At 42.7% G+C, this 26,425-nt stretch overlaps 1 protein-coding gene across 1 annotated transcript in view; it reads right to left on the reverse strand.

Annotated features, from left to right (window-relative positions):
* Nucleotides 1–26,425, reverse strand: part of LOC147666408 (N-terminal EF-hand calcium-binding protein 1-like) — an 816,258-nt gene that overhangs the window by 76,159 nt on the left and 713,674 nt on the right. The window contains exon 9 of the mRNA XM_086949081.1: nucleotides 6,872–6,949. Coding sequence (XP_086805207.1) covers nucleotides 6,872–6,949 — 78 coding nt within the window. The remainder of the gene's footprint in view (nucleotides 1–6,871; nucleotides 6,950–26,425) is intronic.

The raw sequence follows: 26,425 nt of genomic DNA on the forward strand, positions 1-26,425 counted from the left end.
AGACAATCAATCAATCAATCAATCAGCATTTATATAGCGCACTACTCACCCAGAGGGTCTCAAGGCGCAAGGGGGGGGTCCACTACTGCTCGAACAGCCAGGTCTTGAGTTGCTTTCTGAAGGCGAGTGAAGGGTTCTCGAGAAGGCACTCAACTAGCAACTCACCAAACACCTGGAACATACCAATCTCATAGACCTCTCTCAATCCAGATTCCGAGTCAGCCCTGATTGCACCTACCAGTAACATCTGGACCCTCATGGACCACAGCAAAATGCTGCCCTCCTCCCCGTGAACCTGTCAGCTGCCTACGACACCAACTTCCATCACATCTTGATCAACAGACTCCAGCACATTGGAATTCAGGGAGACGCCCTCAAATGGATTGCCTCATACCTCACTGGAAGAACCTAGAGAATCAGTCTCCCACTGTTCACTTCGGAACCCAAAAAGTTCATCTAAGAATCCCCCAAGGATCGTCCTACAGCCCCACCCTCTGTAACACATACACAAACACTCCTGGCCAGCACGTCTGATCACACGAAATCAAATCATCTCCTACACCGACAATGCCCAGCTCATCATCTTGCTGTCAGAAGACCCCACCACCACCAGAACCGACTTCCACAGATGCAAGATGAATGTCGCCGAGTGGATGAAGTACAATTATCTTAGGTTCAACACTGAGTAGATGGAAGTCCTCATCCTTGGGAACATGGAACTACGCATGGTGGCCTGCTGAACTCAACTCATCTTCTGCCCTGACAGACAACGCCCACAGCCTCGGCATCATCTATGAAGAAACAGGTAAACACTGTCTCATCAGGCCTGTTTCCGCACACTACACATGCTTCGCAAGATCTTCAGGTTGCTTCCAGTCAACACCAGAGGACTATCACATAGGCCTGCGTCACCTGCAGGCTGGACTACGGGAACACACCCTACAGATGAATCACTGCATGCCTCCTGAAGAGACTACAGATAATACAAAACGCCACAGCCAGACTCATCCTCAACCTCCCCAAATGAATGCACATCAAACCCCACCTCAAGCAGCTATACTGGCTCCCGATCTAGAAGAGATGCCAGTTCAAGATGTTGACCCAAGCAAACAAAGCCCTACACAGCAAAGGACCAGCTTACATCAACAAATACATGATCTTCCATCAACCGGTCAGACACCTGAGACTCTGCCTCGCGGACACCCCCGGATACTCCAAAACAACTGCAGAAGGTGATCCTTCTCTCACCAAAGAGCCAAAGCTTGGAACAACCTTCCCAGCACCTCAGGACCACCTCATTGCTCCAGCAATTCAAGAAAGGACTCAATAACTGGCTGTTCAAATGAACAGATCACCATGAAGCACTTAGCAGGTCCAGCTTCTTGAGACCATCACATGTGATTTGTTGCACTTTACAAATCCTTGATTGATTGATAGACAGGGAAGGGCATATTAGGTCAAAACTACTGAGATGTTGTTTTACCAGTCTGGGTAAATGTTTACCAAACTGCCCTCAAATGCCCAGGGTCCAAGTTTCCTTACCTCCTGCAGGATACGATCATCGTCCCTGTAGTTGAGCAGTCTGCCTATTACAGGGCGTGTCCAGGCTCCCAGCACCAGTGGCCTCCAGGGTACTCTATGGGTATGCTCCACCATGTAGAGAGTGGATTCCTTTCCTCCCAACACTTTTGTGAGCAGACACTGCTCTACAAATAGTTCTCAAGCTGCAGTGTTAGAGTCTTTATCTGAGGCTTCTAGTAGTGTAGCTTAGTAACATTGTCTTTCACCATCAGTGTGGTTAGTGCCATGTTCCTCTTTGTCTCTGCCACTTTTCCTGTTAGTTTTTTATGGCCCTTGTGCAGAATGCCCATCTCCAGTGCAACTGCCTCTATTTTGTGCTCCAAGACCCATTGCATCTCCTTAATTGGCACCAGAACCATTTTGTGTGGGCTTCCAAAAGTGCCCCACATTTGGCTGCCCTTTGGCAGGCAGACGGAGGCTGTGGATCCCACTGACCTGGGCTATTCTGCCCTGATCACTTGCGCACCAGCACTTAGGGGCCATTCAGGCTCCTGCATGCCGGGTATAGTGTCTGTGGGCAAATTGGGTTACTGGTCTTTTTGACCATCTGGCTGTACCTGGAGGCTTTACCCATTCCAAGGTCCCAAGTTCTACAGGGGCTGAGTTCACTCCCCAAGGCAGCGGGGCCCCTATGTCCAGGAGAGTACTAGTATGGTGTTCTTCTGCCAGGGGGAGAACTTTGTGCACAGTGGTAACTCTCCTCCACTCTCTATCTTATCTCCTCAGGGCCATGGTGGGGAGGCCCTTGCCTCTCTGTGGAACCTCCTATGACCGCTCCCAAGTGGGCTCAGTGCATGTGCATGTGTCGGTGTCCTCCTTCCTGTCAGCTACCCCAGGTGAATTTCTGGGGCCTACACGGCCAGCTCTGCAGTCATATAGGTGGGAGCCTCTACCCTCCGCCTTATGCCGCCTAGACCCCAAGGCCACCTCGCGGGCCCAGTCTGATTTAATTTCTCCCAACTGAGGGACCTGACTGATGTCTCCAGTCATATGCCGGAGAAGGGCCTCTGGAAGGGCCTGGCCTTCCAACCTCCACCAGGCTGCAAACCCAACTCAGCTGACTTCTTCTGGGTTCCGCACTTTCCACTGACCCCTCCGGTGGGCAACTGGCTCTGCTCACCTCTTACCATGGGTGGATGTCACAGGATACTTGTGCCTACAAGACTTGCCGCCATAGAGCTCAGCAATGCACCTCCACTGCCACTGCTGTCCGGACCCTGCCCCCTGGGCCTTTTGTCCTTAATCATTTTTTTAATGGGTTCACTTTAGATTAACACCTCCTGCTTAGGATTTCCCCTGCCATTCTTGGATGTCTTATTTAGTTTAGGGAAGTTCCTTTATGGACCTGTTGATTTCTCTGCTTTGGATTTTGTACTCTTTAAATGATTTATGCTGTAAAGGACCTAACCATAAGTTGTTGGTTTGATTAACTTTACCGCATTGTATGCTTAGTCTGAAAAACGACTAACTCAATTGATAAAATCTGGGACTTTGACTAATGTCTTAATAAACCTTCATAGTTAGTAAAACCATCCCCTTTGTCATTCAATTGGTGCCAAATGGGTTACATTGTAATTTAACTTGTTTGAATTGATTTAAGCTCCCAGAGTACACATTCATCAGATACCTAAAGGTCCATATGACCAGTCGCACACTTTGTTAGAAGATTATGCCAGAGGCTGTAGATATTGAATTTTGCAGTGTAGTAAGGGCTAACCTGGATCAAGCTTTGATCAGAAAGCTCAAGCGACAATGAGTAATTGTGGTGGGTATTTCTGAATCATGAAGGAAACAAGACAGGGATGGGTTTTGTCACTATTCCTTTTCCTTCTGGCTTTGGACTGGTCTGCTGCTGTGCAGTGGTCATTACAGACTGAAGATATGGAGTCCTAGGCCATCAAAAGACTTCCCTTTTGCTAATCACTTCTTAGAAATATTGCTGCACCATGGGTCCTTTATTGCTCACTTAATGTCAGTATTCTCAGGGAAGAGGTGTGGCGCCGCGGCTAGGGTGACTGACTCTGGAATCTGGGGATCACGGTGGCAGATTAGCCCATCACCGTGTAACTCTGAGCAATAGCTTGCTTAATCTTCCCGACGGCCCCCAGCGCCTAGAGACCCTTACGGGTGATTGTGCGCTTTACAAATGTGGATTATTATTATTATGGTACAAAACAAACTGTGGGGTCCCATCCCTTACTAGATTTAAAACATTCTGCATCATTCAGAAACTCTGTCCATCACCACCCCCTTTTCCAAAATCGGTTTGTCCACACTATGTGTGGGAGGGTATACTCAAACGTGAGTCCCTTGCTCATTGCACCATCAGGATTCAAGCAAGCCGGGCCGACGACGGCTGAAATGCCAGAAACCGGTCCCCGGAAGCTTGTTTCCTTCCCAGTATAAGAATTGGCTTGGTAGTTTGGTTTGCCCTGTTCCCATCATGCACTGGGACAGGAACAGACTAATTTGCATATAGCCAGGTTCTGAGCTGGGATGGTGCAGTGAGCTAAAAAACGGTGATGGATCAAGCCCTGATCTCTTGACTGGGTAAGAGTATTCTGCATCATTCAGAAACTCTGTCCATCACCACCCCCTTTTCCAAAATAGATTTAAAACATCAACAGGAAAGCAGGATTAAAACTTTAAATGAAACAGCATAATCTCATATGTATCTGGACATAATGCTAAAGAGGGGTTAGGAATGACTGGCTGCATACAACTTGGATCCTTTGAGATGGTAGATGGTTGAACCTGACCACTCACTTTGGGGCAGGTTCCATGTGATTAAGATGTTGGTAGCATACATAAATAATTACATGCTGAACATACTACCTGTTAATCCCCAGACATTACTGGATTCTTATTATTATATGATGTACCATTCGTATTTTTGTCAGGAATCTTTTACGCAGAATACTTTCTCTAAGGTCCCAAACTGTTTACTCTGTAGATAATCCCTTAATAACTCTGCCAAATCCATCCAGCTTTCCTTTATCGCTACATAGTCTTTACATTTCTTGTATGCTTTCGCTCGTGTGCATGTGTAAGGGCCTTTGAACATAAATTGCTAGACTGTCCCATGCTAATCTTGAAACATTAAACAAACTTTTGTGAAGTTAATGGGACTGCCTTAAATGTGGTAAAGCATGCAAACAAAGCATGTGCAAAGGAGTTTCCATGCACTAACACATTAAAGCTGGACCTATTGGCTTTGCCCATTGTAGTTTCAGTAATCAAACTTTATATTTTGCTTTCTAAATGATGATTTTAAATAAAACCAAATACAAGATAAACTCAGAAAAATTTCACATGGAACCAGCCTCAAAGCACAGCTTTAGGTGGTAGACAACTTAAAACAGGAATATAAGGTTATCAACAAAATATATTCATGGAAGAAGACTTTGAAAAACAGATGTGATTAAATTTACCAGTGCGCCCTAAAAAATGTCCAATGGAAGACATAATTGAAGACTGTATAGTGTTCAGAGTACCCAGTACGGAACTCAACATAGGGGCACATGCATCAAGAAAAGGCATTGCCATTCCTTAATAGGTTTTTAAGTAATCGATAATTAGGAGTCACAATTCCTTATGCATGCAGGAATTGCAAAATAAATAGCGATTCTTACACCTTCCTAATAGCAAATTGTGATACGCTATTAGGGAATGCATTCCCATTCATTCCCATTCCCATTTAGGCCCATAGGAATGAATAGGAAAGCATTCTCAATTTGCGATGACCAAATAGGTAATCACAAATTGCAAATGCAATTGCAAGGGTGCTAGGGGGCCTAAGGCCCCCCTGATGCACCCCCAACAAAGGTAAGTGTGCGAACCGGCCCGTTTGAACCCGGTAAAAAGCTTAATGCAGGTGCCCCTTAATGTTGAAATCTGTCCATGCTTAGTGCCCCACCCATTGTACCCACAGCTCTTTCCTTCCCGAATGCCTCTCACTTGCAGTCTAGTGATCTGCATGCGAGCAGCAGGTTTTCTCCTGTTAAATACCACTGCACACTTCATGGCCTAGCAGCATTAGAACGGGGAGATCAATGTTCAAGCTCATCAAAGACAATGTGCAGCCGAATACATGCCAGCCTCCATTCTGACACATAGTTGATGTAAATTGTGTGTCTGATTGTGATGACTAATTCTGGATTTATGAAGTAAAATACAGAAATTGCAAAACGATGGCACTGTTCAAGGACAGATGTGATGTTTGCAGAAAAGAGAAATAAAGAAGGTGTCTAGTAGGCATAAAATAGTAAAGATCTAGCAATATGCAACAATACGAAACGTTTACCCAGGATTGATGCAGCATGATTGTTTTGTTGGAAAGTTTCGAACTTACATATTCAATTAATTTCTGTCTCATAATTTGAGCATTGATCAATGGTCAATGTGTCGAATGGTGTTTTACAATGGTCTTTTACAGTGATCAAGACCGATAATTAATAGATATTCTATAGAACAATGCACTGGGTAATAATATAGCAAACTAGGTTATAATAGCATGAACAATAGAGATGTGGTGGTGATGTCTGATAAAGTGAGGACGCCATGTGAAGAAATAAGACTTAATTAGAGGGATACACACAGATACAAAACTATTTCCACAAAAGGTTATTGTATACATTTTTAAAGGAGCACGCGCTTTAAATGTCATTTCTATTATGGAGACCACCTGCTAGGATATGACACACACAAGAAATATCCACAGAGATAAATCATATTGCGGAAGCAAGGAGGGGAAAAAACAAATAAAAAAACAAGAAACCATGTTGCAATTTAAAATAGTTTCTAAAGCAAACAGCGGTCGATTGAAGTATGAAAGAATCAGACCCTTAGAACTGACAAGCCATGGAGGAATTAAGGAGTGGCTTTTGTAGGGGCAAAAGCGACAGTTGCCCTCTCATAATCCAAGGCTATCATGCTTTGGAGTTGCCTTGACGACAAGGTAAACTATATCCTCTCCCATTGTAACAGTAGAAAAATGTATCTCACTTATAATGTTACATTTGTAAGGTAGATATTGGATTTTAAAAAAGGCAAGGTAAATCAAGTTATAACACGATACAAAATAGAACCTTCAAATCCACAAGGAAATACTTTAATCTCTTATGGCTGGGGAACAATCACTTGCAAGGGATTGCCCTAAACACATAAGATAATATAGTTGTTCATTATCACAGTTTGTCAGGCGATTGTGCAATTGAATCCCCTCTGTTCACAGTAAATAAAAATGTTCTCAACATTTCACAGCATTAAACAACACAGTGACTCTTCTTACTTTCTCCAGACATAGGTGCTCTCCCAGAACTCATACACAATGAAGCGGGATTCACTCGAAAGCTTCTGTACAGCAACACTGGAAACGGAGAAAGAAATTAGGCACCGAAGTTGAATATGTTTGCAAATATACAGTGAATTTTAATTATAACTGCTGTAAAGTTGCTGGTAGGTTGGCAGTATTAGAGTTCAATTTAAGAATGTGTCAGGCTACATAAAATAAACATCCCACTGTTCAATCTGAAACTCTTGGGTAGTCCCCCAAATCTTTTGCCTCCAACCCTCCTGTTTTGCTGAATTCGTTTTTGTAGGCTTTAGGACTCTGTGCATCTTACCACTGCTAAACAGTGCTCAAGTGGTTGTGCTCAAAAACATGGTAGAATTGGCCTACACATAATTGGCACATTTAATTTACTTGTAAATCCCTAGTAAATGGTACACCATGTACCCATGGCTTGCAACTTAAATACTACTACAGGACTCCAGCACTCATTGTTCCACCTACTGAAGTAGCAGTTTAACACTTATCTGAGGCCTGCCATTACAGCCTGTAGTGCAGTTTTAAACTTCCATTTAGACATGGCAAAATAAATCTTTTGCCAGACCTAACACTTCTTTTTTATCACATATAAATCACCCTGAAGGTGGGCTCTAAGGGCTCATAGGGCAGGGTGCATTATATTTGAAAGGTAGGACATGCAGGTTTAACTTTCATATGTACTTGTGGTGAAAAATTCCTGAAGTCGTTTTTCACTATTGCAAGGCATATCTCCCCCATATGATAAACTAGGGTCACCTTATTACAAATAATAAGTGATAACTTAAGTTTGGGAGCAAATAGGAACTGATGTTTGCAAATAGTAACGTTAAATTTTAAGTTAGAATTCTGAAAATGCCACTTTTCGAAAGTTTACATTTTCTTATACAAAACCATTTGATGCCTGCTGTCCTAGGCCTTATTTACATGACTATGAATAGTTTCACAGTTGGCCTTTGTGTATTCCTCCCAGACAGTGAGACAAAAAGGGACAAGTGTTGGCAGGATGGGCAATCCTGCCAGGATAGTTTGGTGGACCTGGTCCTTGCCCCACTTACATTTTAAAGCGTTGCCTCCAGCACATACACGAAAGAATCTGACACCTGTATTTTCTAACCTCAGACAACTTGGAGCCTTGGCAGTGAAAGGGAATAACTTTCAGAACAAGACTGGGGGGAGTATAGGGAGTCCCTCCCACTTCAAAGGCTGGCACTAGGTATAAATAAATGTTGAAACTCCTGAGCCACTCTTTTGTTCATTTCTAGACCTGTGGAAGACTCAGAAGAAGGACTGCTGGAGGGACTGCTCTGCTCCCTGAAGAAGGAAGCCTGGACCTGCTCTTTGAACCCAGAACCACTAGAGGGATTTCAAAGGTTAGCTGCAATCATCTCCTGTGTGAGCTACAGGCACACAACAAGCTCCAGAGATCTGTGGTTCATTTGCCCAGCTGACTGGACCTGAACTGGACCTTCCTGAGCCCTGCTGGCCTCTGCTAGAGTGAGTCCCTGATTCCCAAGAGGTACTTCCTGAGGACCTGGATCCTTGGCTGGCAAAGGAGTGTACTCCTGCGTACAGAAAGGAGAAATCCAAGTTTTGGGTTTTTTGGGACTGAGAATTGGCCCATTCGTGCAATACTCTGCTGCCTGTGACAAACGCCAACACGAACCTCTAATGAACCAGACGCATCTGCTACAGTGGCAGCTAGCGACAACCGGAAATACAAGATCTGCACAGACAACCCATCTACGTGATGCTCCAGCAACCACCGGTCATGACGCCTGACCGGATCTGCTCTTCGCACTACAGCGATGACCGACCACAATGTTCTACATGCTTCTCGCAGCCTACTCCAATGCAAACTGAACTGTTTGTGCCAGACGTTGAGAAAGTAACTTTTTCAGCAGGACTAACCTGTTCCCTATATAGAGCCTGTGATCTATTGCCAATGGCCTGAACTTGTGACTTTCCTTTGGTCTAGCACTACCATATGACCGCGAGTGGTGCTTTGTGCATTTAGGCGCTATACTTACCTATTTATATATTTTCATTTAATTAGCAGTATTTAAAAAGCGCAAACAGTCATTCATGAGGGGACATCATGGCATTATAGATGCCAAAAATTCTACTGCTGAATCACTGGCAGAGAGACTAAAGGAAAGGAGCAGATTAATGAGAAAAAAAAACAAGTTGTAAGCTTCTTTTGGTACCTAAGGTAGTCATTTATGAGGTGAAGATCCAGGAGTAGCAGATCCCAGTGGACTGCTGCAAGATGGTCAAAAGATCATCCTCCCACTCCAACTCTTTTGATCCTAATAGTTTTGGCCAAGGCTAAGTCCATAATCTCAGATTTCTGAGGGTATTTATTGCTCCATTTTGGCAAAAGGATCACAGGGTCAGAGTTATGTAGAGCCCTGTGCACATGACAAAGGAGTTTACATTTTGCCCTCTTTTGGATGGGAAGCCAGTGAAGAGTCTTAAGGCAGGCTGAGGCTGAAATGTATTTGTCTTTATTACAAAGTAGTTTTGCCGCCTTGTTTTGAATCACCTGGTCGGCCATCTCTATGTACAGGGTGTTGCCATTGCCTCATCTGCTGATTATAAGACCTTGGACTATGGAACTGCACCAACTTACTGGAATCCAGTGGAAAAGTATTTTAAGAAGTTTGAGCAGGCCATATCATTTGCTGCTTGTGGCAATGACTTGCTCTTGCATGATCAAGGACTCATCAATATGAACACCCACATTTTTAGTGCTTTTTTTGGCTTAAGTGCGGGCCCCAAAAACACCGGCCTCCATGATGAGTCCCAGATCGAGTGTTGTCAAGTTTCTCCCTTATGAAGATGACTAATTGCATGTCGTCAGCATATCTGGAATTCCTACTTGCAAACCAGCTTGGCAAGGGATGCAACGTTCTTGTTAAACAGGGTAGGGCTCAGAGAAAAGCCCTGTGGTACCCAGCAATTGGAGCCTGTGTCCTTTTACTCAGGAATGCCCCAAAGCATTGTAATTCCGAGGAGTGATGTCCTGCCTCCTGAAGTTTATTAATCAATTTATAATGCGAGACAGTATCAAATGCCGCAGAACAATCCAGTAGAATCAGGGCACCCTAAAACGTTGGAATTTAATTTCTCTAATTCTATTGATTGGATTTCTGTGGATCTGGTATCATTTTATTTATTAAAGTTTACTCTATTTTTCTAAATTGGTTTAGGATTTTTCTTGTGTTGTGTTTTTACTTCATTACTGTTTGTGTGCTGCATAAATACTATACACTTTGCCACAAAGTTAAGCCTCTCTGCTTTTGTGCTAAGCTACCAGAAGGTTAAGCACAGGTTAATTTAGTGACTTTTGTGGTTCACCCTCACAAGGATTACGGTTGTTACCTGAGTGGGTCTTGCACCACCCTCAACCAATAATCCAATTTCTTACACCTACCTAAGTGTAACACATGTTCACGAAGGTTGAAATAGCGTTTCAAAATTTCAAATCCCATTCTAATGTATATATGAATGTTCAAAATTTTGCAACTGCAAATTCCATTTATGACACAGAAACATCACATCTGTGAGCATATTTTGAAGGTTGTATAAGTGCAGTGTTAGGAAAGGTAACACAGTTATACCCTGCAAATGTATTAGGGTAATTAGGTAGGCACAAGCTGGGAAGGTAGTGCTAATTGACAAATTCATAACCTTGGGGGTATACACTAGCTTTCAAAGGTTTTTCGCAACCAGTTTGTGCACCTATGCTCAGTGTCCTAAAGACCAAAGAGAGAGAGAGCAGTTTGTATGAGATTTACTCTTTTTCACATTTTCATTTTTATAGTGCAGAAATAGATACCGTATGCTTTTAATATACAGAGAAAGCAAAAATTTATATCAGAACACATTATAAATATAAAACTGTACAATTTCTCTAGTCCCACAAATCGAAACCAATAATAGTCATCTATTATGTGTGCAAATAGCACATTAAAGTGCAATTTACTTATCCAGCTGTATCTAGAGTGTCCAATCCCTTTCTTATTAAGTTAAGGTGCATTCGAGTAAAGGTGCATTTGTGCCTCCAAAATGCAATGTGTAAATTGCAAAAGAGTTCAGAATATCTTTTCAATAGTTTCACTCCAGCTCCTCTAACCTATTGCCAAAACCAGAATCTACTAATAGTAGGAGGAGACAATCCTTCTGTTATGTAATTCAAAGCTCTGATTAACCTTCAACAGTGCTCCAGATATTGCCATGTACCACTGAATCTCTTTAACCCCTTCACTGCGGCGTCTATTCCGCCGCAGTGCTAAGGGGGCGGAGGGGGGGGGGGCGCGCGGCGGTCCCGTGCTGGTGACGGAACCGCTCTGTCACCAGCCGTGGTTGCGCTGTGCTCATGACGGAGCGGTTCCGTCACGGCCCCGCCCACTCTCTAGAACCCTCAGCGCAGGCGCGGAATCCGCGCCGCGCAGGCGTGCTGAGTGGGCCGTGACGGAACCGCTTCGTCATCAGCACAGCGCGACCTTGGCTTATGACGGAGTGGTTCCGTCACCAGCAGGGGAGGGGTTAATCCCCCTAACCCAATTTTCATAGTGCGTAGCATTTTGGTCGTCCAGCTCTGAACTGTTGGAATCATGCAGGTTTCCCAATTCTGAAGAATAAATGAGCGTGCAATCGTCAGAGTTATAAATAAGAAATATGGGGGCATAATACCAACAAGTAGCGATATTTAGAGCTAAACATGCTTAGCAGCTATTTTTTTATCGCTGCCTATGGCTGGATATGTTAGGGGAGAAAACATGCTATTAGCGAAATGCGTGAATATCGCTGAGAATACAGCGATATTCACACACTAGCGACGAAATGCTCTTAGCCATGTTATCCACCTCCCATTGGATAACATGGCTAAGAACTGGTCTGAGCAGGCTTCAGTTTTTGGCGATAGCGGGAATATTTCCATCGCTACGCCTGCCTTGCTAATGGCCGATAGCGACTTTAGCGACTGCTTTCAGTTGCTAACAAGTTGGGTACGCCCACTTTTCATGTCATTAGCGATAAATATCGCTGACATACAAAGCGGGCCCCAAACCGCTCACTATCGCCTAAAAGCTGTCGCTAACTGATGTTAGCGACAGCTTGCTAATAAAGCAATAGAATTATCACCGCTTAGCGGCCAAAAACGGCCGCTAAACCGGCGATAATTACCTATCGCACCCCTTTGTAATATGCCCCATTGTCCTCTCTTATTTAATTGTTGGATTTTTTTAGAATGCCCAAACAACACTAAACTTGCCTATGGTATATTGTATAGTCTGACTAATGACCTTGAATAATTCCTGCCAAAATGTGTAAAGTTGCGGGCAAGTATGAAACGTATGGAGCCATCCTCCTGCACCTGAAAACAGTTATCTGGCACCGACTAATATATTTTATGTAGAGTCTCCGGAGTGTAGTATGCCATCCACCGAGACAGGAATGACATTATTTTATAATTAGCAGGACGAAGGGACTTATTTCCTATCTCAGAGATGGAATGCCAGTCACTTTCATACAGGTGGCATTGTACTTTTTTCTGTTTGCTTGGATTAAAAGCTAGTAATTTCTTCTTGTGAGGATTGGCTCTGCAACAATCTATACCAATTTCCTATCCCTGTCAGTCTGCTCTTCATCAAAGCCCTACTAATAGGGTGAGGTCCATGACTCTCCCCCAATGTCTGCCCAAAGCTTAAGAAATGTTTCTTGCATTGTTCACCCTTCCTAGAAAAGAGCTCTTCACAGGAGATGAATGTTCGCTGCAAGATAAACTCACCAAAAGCTTTGAAACCTATTGAGTTCCAAAATCCGACATCCCTATCTGCTAACAACAATTCCAAAACTTGCCCTCCTGAATCATTAAAAATGAACTATCAAAAGATTACTGAAACAGATTACATAGGGCGCTCATCCTCCCTCTATCTCTAGTTTCCTGTAAAAACTGGTCTTTTTGGGCAATTTCACTGTTCTGATCAAAGCTGGTATGCTGATTTCTGATTCCTGCACTCTTTTGGTATTTTAAAAAAAAATCATCTAATACCCTATACCCATTTAGATACCTTGTAAAAAAATCCAGTAAGGCGGCCTGGTAGTAGCTTTGCATATGGGAAAGTTCCAATCCACCCTGTGGTTTCTCTAATAGTAGTACACTCAACTTCACCCTCGGTGTCTTTTTGTTCTAAATAAATCCCCTTATTAATGAATTTAGTTCCTGGGAAAAACCATTAGGAATTTGTATTTGGACACTGAAGAAAAGAACTACCGACACAGGTAAAACTGACATTTTAATCATTGTAATTCACCCTATTATAGCCAATAGGAGCAGGGACCACCTCTCAAACAAATCGTTTGTTTTTCTTAGCATTGTCTCTTAATTCAGAAGAAGCAAATGGGAGAAGTTATTCGTGACTAATATCCCCAGATATCTTATTCGGGTTTGCAGTCTTGCTTTAGGCTGAAATGAAGCTGGAGTTTTACTTTGGTTTATCTTATAGCCACCTATGTTTGTAAAATGTTCTGGAAAGCTCCCCTAATATTATCCTCATCAGGCTGTAGATAAAGGATAATATAGTCTGCAAATAATTTAATCCTAATAATCCCCTCTATAGGTGCCCTGATATTTCCCTTACGAAGTTGTTCTGAGAGAGGCTCAATAAAAAATGTAAATAAGATTGGTGAAAGCGGACACCCTTGTGATTGCAATTGTGCCGGCCAACCTAGAATTTACCATTACTTTAACATGTGCGCCCTGGGGTAGATTTGACAGCTTTGAAATAAACTAAGAGGAGAATCCTACATTTTGAAGGCTAAAAAATAGAGTGTCCCAGTACACCAGATCAAATGCTTTTATTGCATTGATCATCATAACTAAAGCTTTTATATAATTGGCCGTAAAATAATCTATTACCTATATTAAAAACTGGTTATTTGCGGACATAAGACGCCCTGCAACACATCCACACTGATATTTATCGATTAGCAAGTGTGCTGTTGGCATTATATGAGGCGCCCACATTTTCATCAACAATTTGTAATCTGTATTTAAAAGACTAATGAGTCTGAATGAATGCATAAGTTTCGGATTCTTACCTTTCTTCGGGAAGCAGACAGTAGTTGATTCCTGACAGGTAGAGGGGACCATTTCACGCTCTAATATAATTAAAAAGCTCTCCTAAAAAAGGTACCAATTCACTGGAGAATATTTAAAAAAACCTCAGCAGGGAATCCACATTCCCACACGTATTTATTTTTTAGTGCCTCATGAATTTCATTAGGCGTGATGGTCTCCTGAAAAGCCTGGGATAGAGAATTAGTGAATTGGGGAGTTGCATGGCAGCATAATACTATTCTATACTAGTATTTGAAGCAGCATATTTAGTTTGATAGATGCCGCTATAATGTTTGAAAAGCACTCATGCAACTTATTCTACTCAGTTACTATTCTTCCAGTAATAGGAATCTCTACTGATTTTTTGCAGGTTTTTGTTTCCTATTTCTAGTAGACCAGGGTAGGAACTTCCCTAAATGCTGATTCTCTACATGAAGTTGTTGCTGATAGGTGTTAGAATTATTAATTTCTTCCAACGTGAAACAACCTCTAATATTCTGCTTTGCTGTAGCAAGTTGCCCAGGACCAGGCTCTATTACGGTATTTTCTTCCTTTGCTTTTGTGGCATAATCTTCCGCTGCCTGCAGTCTCTCTATCTGCTGAGTATGTTCTCGTGTTTGGTTTGTTTTCAAAACAATGATCTTTCCTCTTAGTGTTGCCTTAAAGGCCTACCATAATGCAAACATCACAAAAAACTTAGAGATAAACTTCTCTCATCCCTGCTACCCAAACCTGGATTTGACAGCAAGTTCTCTCTAGATGCCACCTATCCCTACTAGTTGAGACAAGATCTATCACTAAGGAGACCAGAGAGTGGTTGGCAAAAGCACTGGCTCAAGTATCCATCCGCTCACTACTTATTGTCTTGGACACTAAAAAGAAATCTAAATGAGAGGCAGTTTTAAATTACTGCGAAAAACAATTTCATTGTTCGAAATCTGGAGGGTCTTCTCTCCAAGGATCTACCAGCTGAAAGCTATATTTTAACGCCTCTATAATTTTTTTAGTTTTTGGTTTTAACAGTTTTTCAGCCTTATTAGATGTGTTCTTGACCAGATCTTGAATAAAATTAATATCCCCTCCACATATCAATGGGCCTACTGCCCCCCAAGGCATTGTTGTGGATCTGAGAAAGAGAGTCAATATCTACCCAATAGGGCATAATAATTAAATGTAAACCCCTCGCATTGACCACTGCTTTTACCCACAGCCATCTTCCTTGTGGATTGCAAATCACCTCTCGAACCTCCCAGTCAATGTCTCTTTACAAAAAATTGCTACTCCTCTTGCCACAGCTTGGGCAGATACAAAAAATGCCTGCAAGTATTTATGGGGAATAAACATCTTTGGGGTATTATTCTTGTGGTGGGTCTCTTGCAAGAAAATAACTTCAGGTGAAAAAGATGAGAGCCACCCCATTAGACTTCCATATTTACATCTGGTAACAATACCATTAACATTACACGAAAGGATCCAGTCCTTTAACATCTCAAGAGAAGGAATCATATTGGCTCCTTTCAGGTCCCTCTAGAACTCCCATCGCTAAGGAAATTACCTTAGTTCTGCCCCAAAATTGCAAACATATTTCAAGCACATCCTGTACATTATCAGTTAGATCCCCATTCTATCTGCTGATACACAATGCATATACTTTTTCCTGCTTCTCATATTTCTGCAGTTTTTTTGTTTTGTTCGAATGCTCTCCTCTCAGCCCTTCACACCTACCCTCAGGAATGCCAGTGGCCCGTTGGTTGACTCCCCTTCTCAGATGGGGAGGCGGGGAATAGCCCGCCGCACCCCCTCCCACTCATTTTTTAGGTCTCGCCTCTGCAGCGCACATGTGCTGCATAGGAAAAAGATCTTTAGAAATCGCTTCACATTTTCAGCCAAAAACGGGCACACATTGCATTGCTTACAATGGCAATACGTGCACGTTTGGCGATGCCCTTGCGGGAGCGAGCTTTCAAACCATCTGTTAATTACAAACAGATGGTTCCTGCTCTCTCCCGCATGGGAAACAGGCACAGGCCCCCTCCTCTCTCCCCTCCCCCTGCTGCCTCCTCCTCTCCTTGTCAGCGCGAGACGCGCCCACTTATTTTATCATAAATGCACTGGCTACAAGCCTCACACGTGACGATCACCACTGTGCCGCTTTAAGGCATGAAACTGTGAAACAGTTAAATGCAGGCCCCCGCATTGTGGCGGGTTTACATACGTAAAATGTGCCTGCTTTGGTTATCAGGTACCCCAGAGATAAATCTTCCTCGTTGGGCTCAACTGGCTCCCTTGAAGTGCCTGCTTAGTACTATGCTCTCGCTCACACCGTGCAGTGCTTCATGCCGTTCGCAGGTGCATCAGTGTTTACAGTCCCCCATCCTTACCTTCCCGTTTGTTGGAGGCTCCTGGATATAAATGTTACTCAAGTTCCCCTGCTAAGCATTCACCACCAGTCCTGCTTTCAAGGCGTCCACAGACAAGGTTATACAAACTACGTGTTCCAGCGGTCAAGTTAAAACATTTGCGTTAACACACTCTACACACTTCCTTGTTGGAGAGCAGTTTGAACCATTCAACAGGAGGCTGGGGGGGATCCCATGCTATTTTAAAAAAGAGTAGATGGTAGAATCAGAGAATAGTGACTATTATTCTGCATTCCACAGTTAGCTAAAATTCTGTTCTGCAGACAGTGAGTGGTGTGGCAGCACTCCACGGAGGCCACCGAGCTGTATTAGGTAGGCAACACAAAGCTCTCCTGCAACTGCAATGGTAAGAGTCGGTGCACCACCAAAATAACACCGGCTAGAGAGCGTGAGCGGCTTGCTTCTTCAGGGCGTAAGACGTTTGTTTGGGGGAAGTTTTGAAGTTGTAGAATGGGCAACAAGCTATACAAATCCTGCAGTAGAATAGGAGAGACTTGTAATGGCTGTACCAGGTACCATTTTTTCATTCAATAAGATGCATTGGGCTGGAAGGGTGTGGAGGTTTCTAATGTCCGTGCGTGACCCTATGGATGCCTGGAAATTTGGAAAGAAATGTTCAGCAATGAGTACTACGGGGTTGGGTTTGTGACATGTTCTTCAAATAGTCCCGAGAACATTCCTGCCCATATAAGAAGCTGTGTGCCACAGTTACTGTACTGTAAAATCTACTTACTACCAGAGCTGCCGACTTTGAACCTGGGGAACTAGGTTCGAGCCTTGGCGTTGGCTCAACATCCTGTAATTCTGGGAAAACCACTTAATCTCTTCTTGCCTAACAAAAATGAATGTGTACCTGTGTAGCGTAACTTGTGCTCATGCAAGCCTCCAGTGCCTTCCGGTTGAGGTCGCTCTAAATAAAACTGCAAAATTAAATAAATACATAAATAATACTAACCCGGTAACCCCATGGCTCCTTCTCAGTAATGTGCTTGCATTTAACGAATTGGTGTGTCATAGAAGTTATACCTGGCCCCGTTCAATTGGATCCACAGACTTAAATGATTTGTTTTATAAAGAAAAAAGTGTGACTGGAAGAGATGCATTCTTCGAGTCCGTGGCTGGCTGCCCTCACCATTGTGAACAAGTTTAGCAGCAAGGCATGGATTGCATGGCTTTAAAAAAAATATATTTTATTAAACATTTCATTGCAATCAGTAATAGCCACACAGTACAGCATTACAATTTAGTCCATCTCAAGAACATACTTCTAGCCCACTCACTTGGACATGATACACAGCCATTTTGCCAACAACCCTGAAAGGGCAGGTGGCGTACATCCCTCATGACACAATAAGAGGCAGTATTTCGGACAATAACACCCGGCTCCTCCAGCATATAACACCTGGACTTTCTCTATGTACATCTGATCATTAATGGACTCGATCCCCTGCGTTCAGCCCTTACTAGCACCTCATCAGCAGCACTGACTACGCCATCAACACTGGCAGTGCCCCTCCCTTATTTTGAAGTAGTATGTGCAGTTCCCCCAGGCCTCAACCAATGCCAGCCGGCTCACTCACACTCTGGGCTACATGATCACAGTCCTCCTCTTGCATCTCGTCAGCCGTCCTTGCAGCAGTCTGCACATAAGTAATATATAATCCCCAGAAATTCTTTGGTCTACTCCTGGGAGGCACCAACTCACTATAATGTTCCGATTGCGTGGAACAGTACATCATATCTTGTGCCCACTGTCGTAGAGTTGGGACCGGCCCTCTCATCCAACATATAGCTACACGCCGTTTGGGTATAAGTAGCCCAATATCCACTAGTCTGCGCATTGCTCTAGGCAGGTCTTTCTAATATCCCAATAAGGCCAGCAACGGATCTGTTGGAAGTTCATCCTCTATCACCCTGCTCAGTTCCGCAAATACACTTTTCCATAAGGAATAGACTCCAGGACACAACCAAGCCAAATGAAGGAAGTCCGCAACCGGCACTCCGCACCTTTCACATCTCGTCTCTTCTCGCAAGCCGTACCTACACAATTGTTCAGGGGTATAGTATATTCTATTAAGATATTTAAAGTAGACCAGCCTGTGTCTACCGTACAGCGAAACCTTCTTTGTCGCAGTACAGCAATAAGTCCACCTGTCATCATCCAGTTGGACATCTAAGTCATGTTGCCATGCAAGTCTGACAGCTGTATACTTATGTGTTCTATGTGACATCGCTATCCTGTATATAGCTGTTACCATTTTCCTGGGTGATGTGCTTTTGATAACATAAGACAATTCCAGAATCTCTGACGGTTCTTCCAAACCTTCATCGAGTTGTGCCCTCAGGGCGCTCCTCACCCTATGGTATTGGAAACTAGTTAGAAGTGAGACACTATCCAACGTACTTGTCACCTGCTCCAGAGTGCATACTTTCCCATCATGGAAGAGATCCCCCGCCACCTTCATGTTCAGCTCTTGCAGTGCCATTAGGACTCCATGCTCCGTGCATGGCCTGAGCCATCTCATCCACTCTAGTGGCATAGTCGGGGAATACAACAATGCGCCTGCTTGATTCTGCAACAGCCAGTTCCATGCATCCCTAGTAGTATTCAAGGAATCCACTATGCCCATCGTGCGGTCTACAGGCTAAATTATTATAGCCGGTAAAGGAAGGGGCTCTGCAAAGAGTCGCTCCATCCTCAGGTAGGGGACATCCGTCCCACAATGTATCCAAGCATGCAACTGTGCAGATTGCGCCGCCCTATAGTAAAGTTCCATATCCGGAGCACCCAGACCATTTCTTAAAGAAGTCAAATCTTACTTAAAAGATACCACAGACTGCCTTGGGGTGTCCTTATACCCCAGAAATCGCAGTCCTCTTTATGGCACAATATGAGAAAACATTTATGGAGACTAATACTCCATTTGAAGACCACATCAACCAATGGCTATGCTATAGAGATGATATCTGGCTCCTGTGGCAGGGGAGTGAGGTTGAGCTATTAGCGTTCCATGAATGGCTTAATGCCAGACACGAAGATATAACATTTTCCCTTGAGCATAGCAAGACCAGAATGACATTCTTGGATGTGGAATTAACATGTGACGATGGACATCTAAAAACATCGTTGTATAAGAAAGCCACTGACAAAAATACCATTTTGCCCCAGAGAAGTGCCCACCTTAGGAATCTAAAAGCAAATCCTCCCTATGGGCAGCTCCTACGAATAAGGAGAAATTGTACTGAGTTGAGTGACTATGAAGAACAAGCTCAAACCTTCTGTGGCAAAATGATACAGAGAGGGTACCCCAAAAAACTCCTAAAACATTCATTTAACCTTTTACATGTCTCCTCCAGGTCAAAAAGAAGCAAGAGCTAGATAGACTGGTGTGTGTAACAACTTATGGACCAGACACACACAAAATGAGACAGGTGATACTCAAAAACGGGCACCTCCTTGAGGATTTGGATTGTTCTTTTCTGCGACCTATTTTTTCTTATAAAAAGAATCAAAGTATAGGTCAACAGATTGTTAGGGCAGATGTCAATACCAAAAGCCAAAAGCGATCTGCTATCCCAATGGAACATGAAACCTGTGGAGGGCCACCACAAATGTGGCAATTGTGTGGCTTGTCCCAATACCATTGAAGGGAATGAATTTAACCATCTAGGTGTCAAGTGGAAACATCTGGGTTTCTCAAATTGTAAGACAAAAAATGTAGTCTACGTGATAATGTGCCCGTGTATGAAGATTTACATAGGAAAGACCAACCAGCAAGTGAATCTGTGAATTAGTCCACACAGGTCGCGCATAAAAAAGAAAGTCATGACAGCCCCAATGGTTGAACATTTTGTCGAAAAAGTACATGGGGAAAATGACCCCAAATGGTCAATTCTTTTTACTGTGAACCAAAAAAACGCCCTGCTGATGTAGACAGAATGTTATTGCAAAAGGAAGCATACTTAATCTTGAAATTTAATAGCACATTGACAGGGCTCAACAGCCTTTCTGAGATATCCAGATTGTAAAATAAAGCCTTGTACCTGGGTTTACTCAAATGTCAACTAAAAAACGTACGTGGTAGAATGCATACATAATTTAATAAACATCAGAAATAGCGCTTTTGCACACCGGACTGTCCTGGTATACTCAGACACTAAGGTTCAGTAAGAGGAAGTAAATTCACGATTCTCCAAAATGGCCGCCGCTGCGGTTGAGAGAAATTTGGTCTGCCATGGTGTGTAAGCGAGAGGTAATGTGCCAGCAAATTCGTTTTACCACCGCGAGTTTAGGCGTTTTACTATAACTAAGACCGCATTTACCCACACATACGATCTAAACAAATATTGTTGCGTTGACAGGAACTGTTTGATACTCGACATCAAGCCGGGAAACGCATTGGGTACCAGCTTTGAACCACGACCAGGTACGCTCTTAATAAAGTCCTGCGGGAGATTGTTTAAAACTGTTCAGGCCCTTGGTTGTAGAAGGCTACAATTGTATCCCTGCTTTGTCTACCTTGATAGCTTGTTCCTGGAAGCTGCCGGAGTCACAAAGTAACTTTCTAGCTTACGAAAAGGAGTAGTGCCAGCTCCACACACCATTTAAAAGGTACGTGGCATATGCGGTTTTTCGTAAACGCGAAACATGTTTGAATCTTTGAGTTGACAAGCAGTGTAGCCCTAATAGGTACTATTTTCCTTGGTAGAATTCGTCTTTAAATACAGACTGGCACGACAAAGACCATTTCAAAGAGAGACCTCAACTATTGAAATAGAGGTATGATTTTTATAGCGTTTCTAGTTCCTTTCAATTATTTGTGTTTTTTTAACGATAAGCAATCAGCGTTGTTACACACATTTCAATATTCTTCCTGTATAGGGAATTAATGCCACGCATGAATATAATGAGCCATTACCTCCAGAATGAGGAGAGATACAGTGTAATCTAAGCCTTCTTTAAAAATCTGGAAGGTCCAGCTTGCCAGATTGATACAGGTACATAAATAAATGTTGAAACTGTGGCAGTGTAATGTTAGATAGAAGAAAGGTTTCAAGTTTGTATCTTACACAGAAAAGTGACAAAGCCCTGATGAGAATCTGGGAACTGGTTTTCCTGGATTTGAAACGCGTCGGCACACCTGAAGGAGTGAGCAATGTCATTTATAGTGTGAACTAGCATTTGCTAGTTGCAAAATTGGTTTTCTTTTAGTCACCGTGCTCCTTTCCCGACTTTGTCCTTTATTTGTTGGATATAGATTTGCTCAATTGAAAGAAAAACATAAATATATGATGTTTGTTTGTATAAAGTATTGTTTCTGGAATGTATGATGTTTATTTTACTTAGAGAATATGTGGAATGTAAATATATGTTTGTAAATTGCATTTTATATTAATGTAAATATATGAATGTACAGTTTTTCCTTTTCGTGCATAAATGTGTAAAAGATAGTTTAAAAGAATTATAAAGTAGAAGGGTATAATAAAAATACCAGTTCAAACCAAAAAACTGGTGTTTGATCTTCATGATTAAGATTTTTTGAATTCAAGGTTGGTGTAGGCAAGTTTTTGTTTTTTGGTATTACCAATGTGGGTGCAGAGGCAAAGAAGCCCCAGGAGGCGCATTGATAGGACGCCACCTAAAATGTGGCACCTTGTCAGTGCGCCTCCTGAGAGCAGCTCTCTGCAGGGGAAAAGGGGGTCTTATGGACCCCTTAGACAACCCCTTGCAGGCGGGTGCAGTCACTGACTACACCCGCCTGCAAGGGGATCTCTATTCCCATTTAAAATAGCAGGTGAGTTGTCGCCTGCACAGTGAAACACAGAGCAGCTTTAAAGCAGCCGCTTCGTATTTCACATGAATGCACTTACCCCAGGGAAGCACAAGTTTGCGGCTGCCCTCGGGGCACCACATTTCCCATAATGCGGTGCATTTTCCTTCATTGGCTGGGTGCTACTTTTTAAAGGGGCACCCAGTGCAATGAAGGAAAATGCACTGCATGTGTAATGCGGCCCCTGGAGGAGTATTGAGGAACTCCTCCGGAGATGTTCCAGGTGGAGTTTTAGCATTGTCTGTAAGTTCCATGTGAGTTTGATCCGTGAGAAATGATTTGAGGCTTTTGTCATTGAGACCCATATTTTGCTGTAGGCACTTGAGAACGAGCCTGTGGTAAACTGTGCCAAGCACTATATTGAATTCATGAAGAATCACACTCATGCAATACGTGCATATTGGACAGGAACTGCACTGCTGAATATTTCTTCCTATAAAATATAACCAGACTTGTTTTCTCACAATGCGTTTGATAACGTTTGGACGGCAGTCATTATTTCAGAAAGGCCTTTAATTAAAGGCATCTCCGGACTTAGCTTTTGATTTTTGGACATGGCTGATATTTATTAATACAATAATAAATGATCCATGTGTTGAGGGGGATGTTACATATTTTCATTATGTCATTTGGGATCATTTATGCTTAGAGCTTGGTCAAAGTGGTAGGACAGAAATCATCTAGCTTTGACCTTTTGATGATGGTTCGAGGTATTTTTTCTATATTGATATTTGAAGCAAAGCTTTATCAAGAACACTACCGTGCTGTGGAAGAAGAAATAACACTGTTTTGGTTTAAAGACAGTTTTATGGGATCATCACGACATTTTGTTTTTGGATTAGGAGTTTTCATTTTAGTAAGGAATCTCTTCTATGAATTATTTCCCATGAACATGGTAACCGGTTCATGAGGTGCTTTTAAAGTGGCTTAAATATTTTATAAATTGATGTTTGCTTGGGTAATAACATAGGATATACATTTTTTGTATAACTGTGAAAACCATGGGCCAAATCACAAAGGTCCATTTAGACCTGTAGTCTACGTTTACCTTTGTGAAATTGGCCCTTAGACTTCAGGTCTAAGTTTACCTTTTTGAGTTGGACCCCATATGTTTATAAAATAGTTATAGTTTGCCAGATTTCAAATAGGGAGAAGGCCAACTTGTGATTACAGCATTGGAGGGGGCATGGGATGCGAGAGAAATATGGTACTAAAAGAAAGTACAGTGTCAAGCAAACTCTCTCCTCAGTTGCTATATTTGACTTGAGGATGGGTTTAAGTCAGCCCCAGTCAATTATATTTCTGAATATTTGAGATTTGACTGCAGCATCTTGTACTGGGGGGCTCCTAATTTCTTAACGCATGTTGTGAAAGCAGAGCTGATTTCCTATGGAACACAACTGGCTATTTAGTTTAGATTAACTAGCTCTCTGATTATAAAAGTGTAATTATACAGACACTTGACATCTTACTGGCGTATTGCATAGTCTCACATTTTTGTTGCAGACAAGACAAAAAACCTCTGTACCCTTTCAGAAGCCTAAGAACCACTACCTCAAATATTCTCTATGCCACGTGAACAGCAGTAGGTGTTAGATCTCTTTCGATCAGTGCGTCTAGGTTATGCAACTTGAACCCCGAAAACAATTCATTGTTAAGATAAAATTGAAAACTTGCTTTTACAATTGCCGCCTCTTTCTAACTCTGAATGGCAGTGGTGTAACACAAAATGATGGGCCTCCCCTGCAAAATGTGACGAAAGGCCCCGTCGTCTCCTACATCCCGCAGATATTAATTGGACTTAACCTGAATGGGGCCCCACTGAAGGGTTGGGCCCTCCCTGTGCTGCAGGTGGCCTGCTCGGCAAAGCAGAGTGACTTTCCCGATCTTTTACCTGTTTCTTAGTGCATGCCACTTCACTCAGCTTTGGGCGGTGAGGGGTCCCCGTCCAAATAAGGTGCACTGACACCTTGCCCCCAACCCATTGCAGGGCCTCTGTTACACCCCTGCTGAATGGTGTTCATTTTCCCCAGTTACTACATTTTCCTATTGCAGTTGACCACTAAGAATCTCTAATGGGTTGCAGTGCACTTCACATTAATATATATATATATATCTATAGTTCGTTCAAATAAGCCTTGGGTGTTTTTCTTAATGTTGTGGGTATTACCAATCCTCTTGTACCAGTTTGCTAAATGAATTTAGTGAGTCATCATTTTTCTGCCTACTTCTAAATATATACAAAATATATGCAAATATATTAACCGAAATTGAATGTTTGCATCTCTAATGAACAGAAATGATATAAATCTGAGGCCACACTGTGATTTGTTTACGATTTGTTTTAAAGGCTATTCATATATTTAATAGTTATTGATTCAACACCCTTTCATAGAGCAAAGCAATTGGGTGGCACAGAAGAAAGGGTAGAATATATTTTCAAATTCTTACGGTAGATTATCTTAATGTTGAAGTTGTCATGTTTACAATATTATTGTCTTATTTTTTATTGATGTTTACACACTTTTTTAAAGAAGGAAATTGAAGGAGCCAAGCAGTGAGAGAACACATATCCCTTTTACTTGAGTGCTTGCGTCCACTGGATAAGATGCAACAGAGGTCATACTTGAGGTGGTGATGTCCCACATATTGATGCCAGAAGAGTTCCCATTTGTGCAGCAGGGGGTTTCCTGACCTGGATGGAAGAGCAAAACTGAAGCCAAGAATTATTTAAAAGAGACCCATTCTTAGAGCCAAACTTAGAGATTCTGATAGTGGTGGTCGTGGCTTTGTGTGGCTGAGGCTCAGCCCATCCAAAAGGAAATGGGCGAGTCTGTTGCCAGCCCAGCACAGAGGCAATTTAGAATTCACCGAGGGAAGTCCCAGCCTTGGATCTGTGGAATTCCAATCGAAGCCCATGTTAGATGTCTTCACATCTAACATGTGCTTCGATTGGAATTCCATAGAGCATATTATCAAGCCCATTATCGCCGCTTTATCGGCCGTTTTCGGCCGATAAAGCGGCGATAATTTTAGCGCACAGGCTTGATAATATGCCCCTTTATTTCTTGGCTGTGGTGTGGCAGCAAAAGCGTGCAGAGGAAAAGGAGCTGCCAAATGGATCCCAGATAGCTGAACTGTGTGTTGAATGGGTATAAAAACATATACATAGAAGCTACCCATTAAGAGGACTGCAAACATTATATATGTAGGAGAGAGTGTTGACATCTAAATTCAAAGAATGAAGCATGGACCGGACGGCAGGTCAAGCAACAACAATGCTTCACCTTGTGGGGAGTTGTGGAGTAGTAGTTACTAGGTGTGACAGGCATAGTAGGAGAAAATATCATGTTTCATCCGTGACACATGATACATGTTTCTCTGAATAGAGTTTTGACAGTGGACCCAACAGCTGGAAAATGCGGTTTATTGATTTCGCTTAAATTTGAGTGGTTAATTAAAGCAACAATTGCAAGAAAGTATTTGACCGCACTCTTCCACATCTTCAAGACATGCTCAAATATTTAACATACTGCATTATTGATCTTTGTTTCAAACCCTCTCCCCACCAAAAAACACAAGAGTGCTAGGATTGGTGGAGCAACCTCTCCATCACTGAAATTGCTGTCTATGCCTCCTCCTCAACACCTCCTACACATGTGCGACTCGTTCTTCTTCTGTCACTGCCAGCATTTACTTACGGTTTTCATGCTTCTTCCCTGGCAAACCTCCTTGACTAGGTGTAACAGTTGTCCTGTTCCGCTATATAAAGATGGTGTGAGAACTCAGCCACCATCCAAAGACAACAATAAGTGCACGTTATGTTATGTTAACAGGTATTTATTAAGCACACAGCTACTCCCGGGAGTGTCCTGGCACTCAAGATCAAAGACCCACAACACAGACCCAAAGTGCTCCAGTTTAAGGCTGCTGTTGGAATAACAAAGTTTTTAACTTCCGTCTGAAAGTGAGGAGATCCTGGGATTTCCTCAACACAAGAGGCAGGTCATTTCAGAGGCGAGAAGCCCTCACTTGGAAGGACCTGCCACCCCTCCAAGAAATCTGGATACATAGGGTCATGATCAGTGACTGGGCTGATGACCTTACAGAATATAGTGTTACAGTCTATCCCAAGTTAAGG

The sequence above is a fragment of the Lissotriton vulgaris genome, unplaced genomic scaffold, assembly GCF_964263255.1.
Source record: "Lissotriton vulgaris unplaced genomic scaffold, aLisVul1.2 SCAFFOLD_727, whole genome shotgun sequence".
Taxonomy (NCBI): Eukaryota; Metazoa; Chordata; class Amphibia; order Caudata; family Salamandridae; genus Lissotriton; species Lissotriton vulgaris.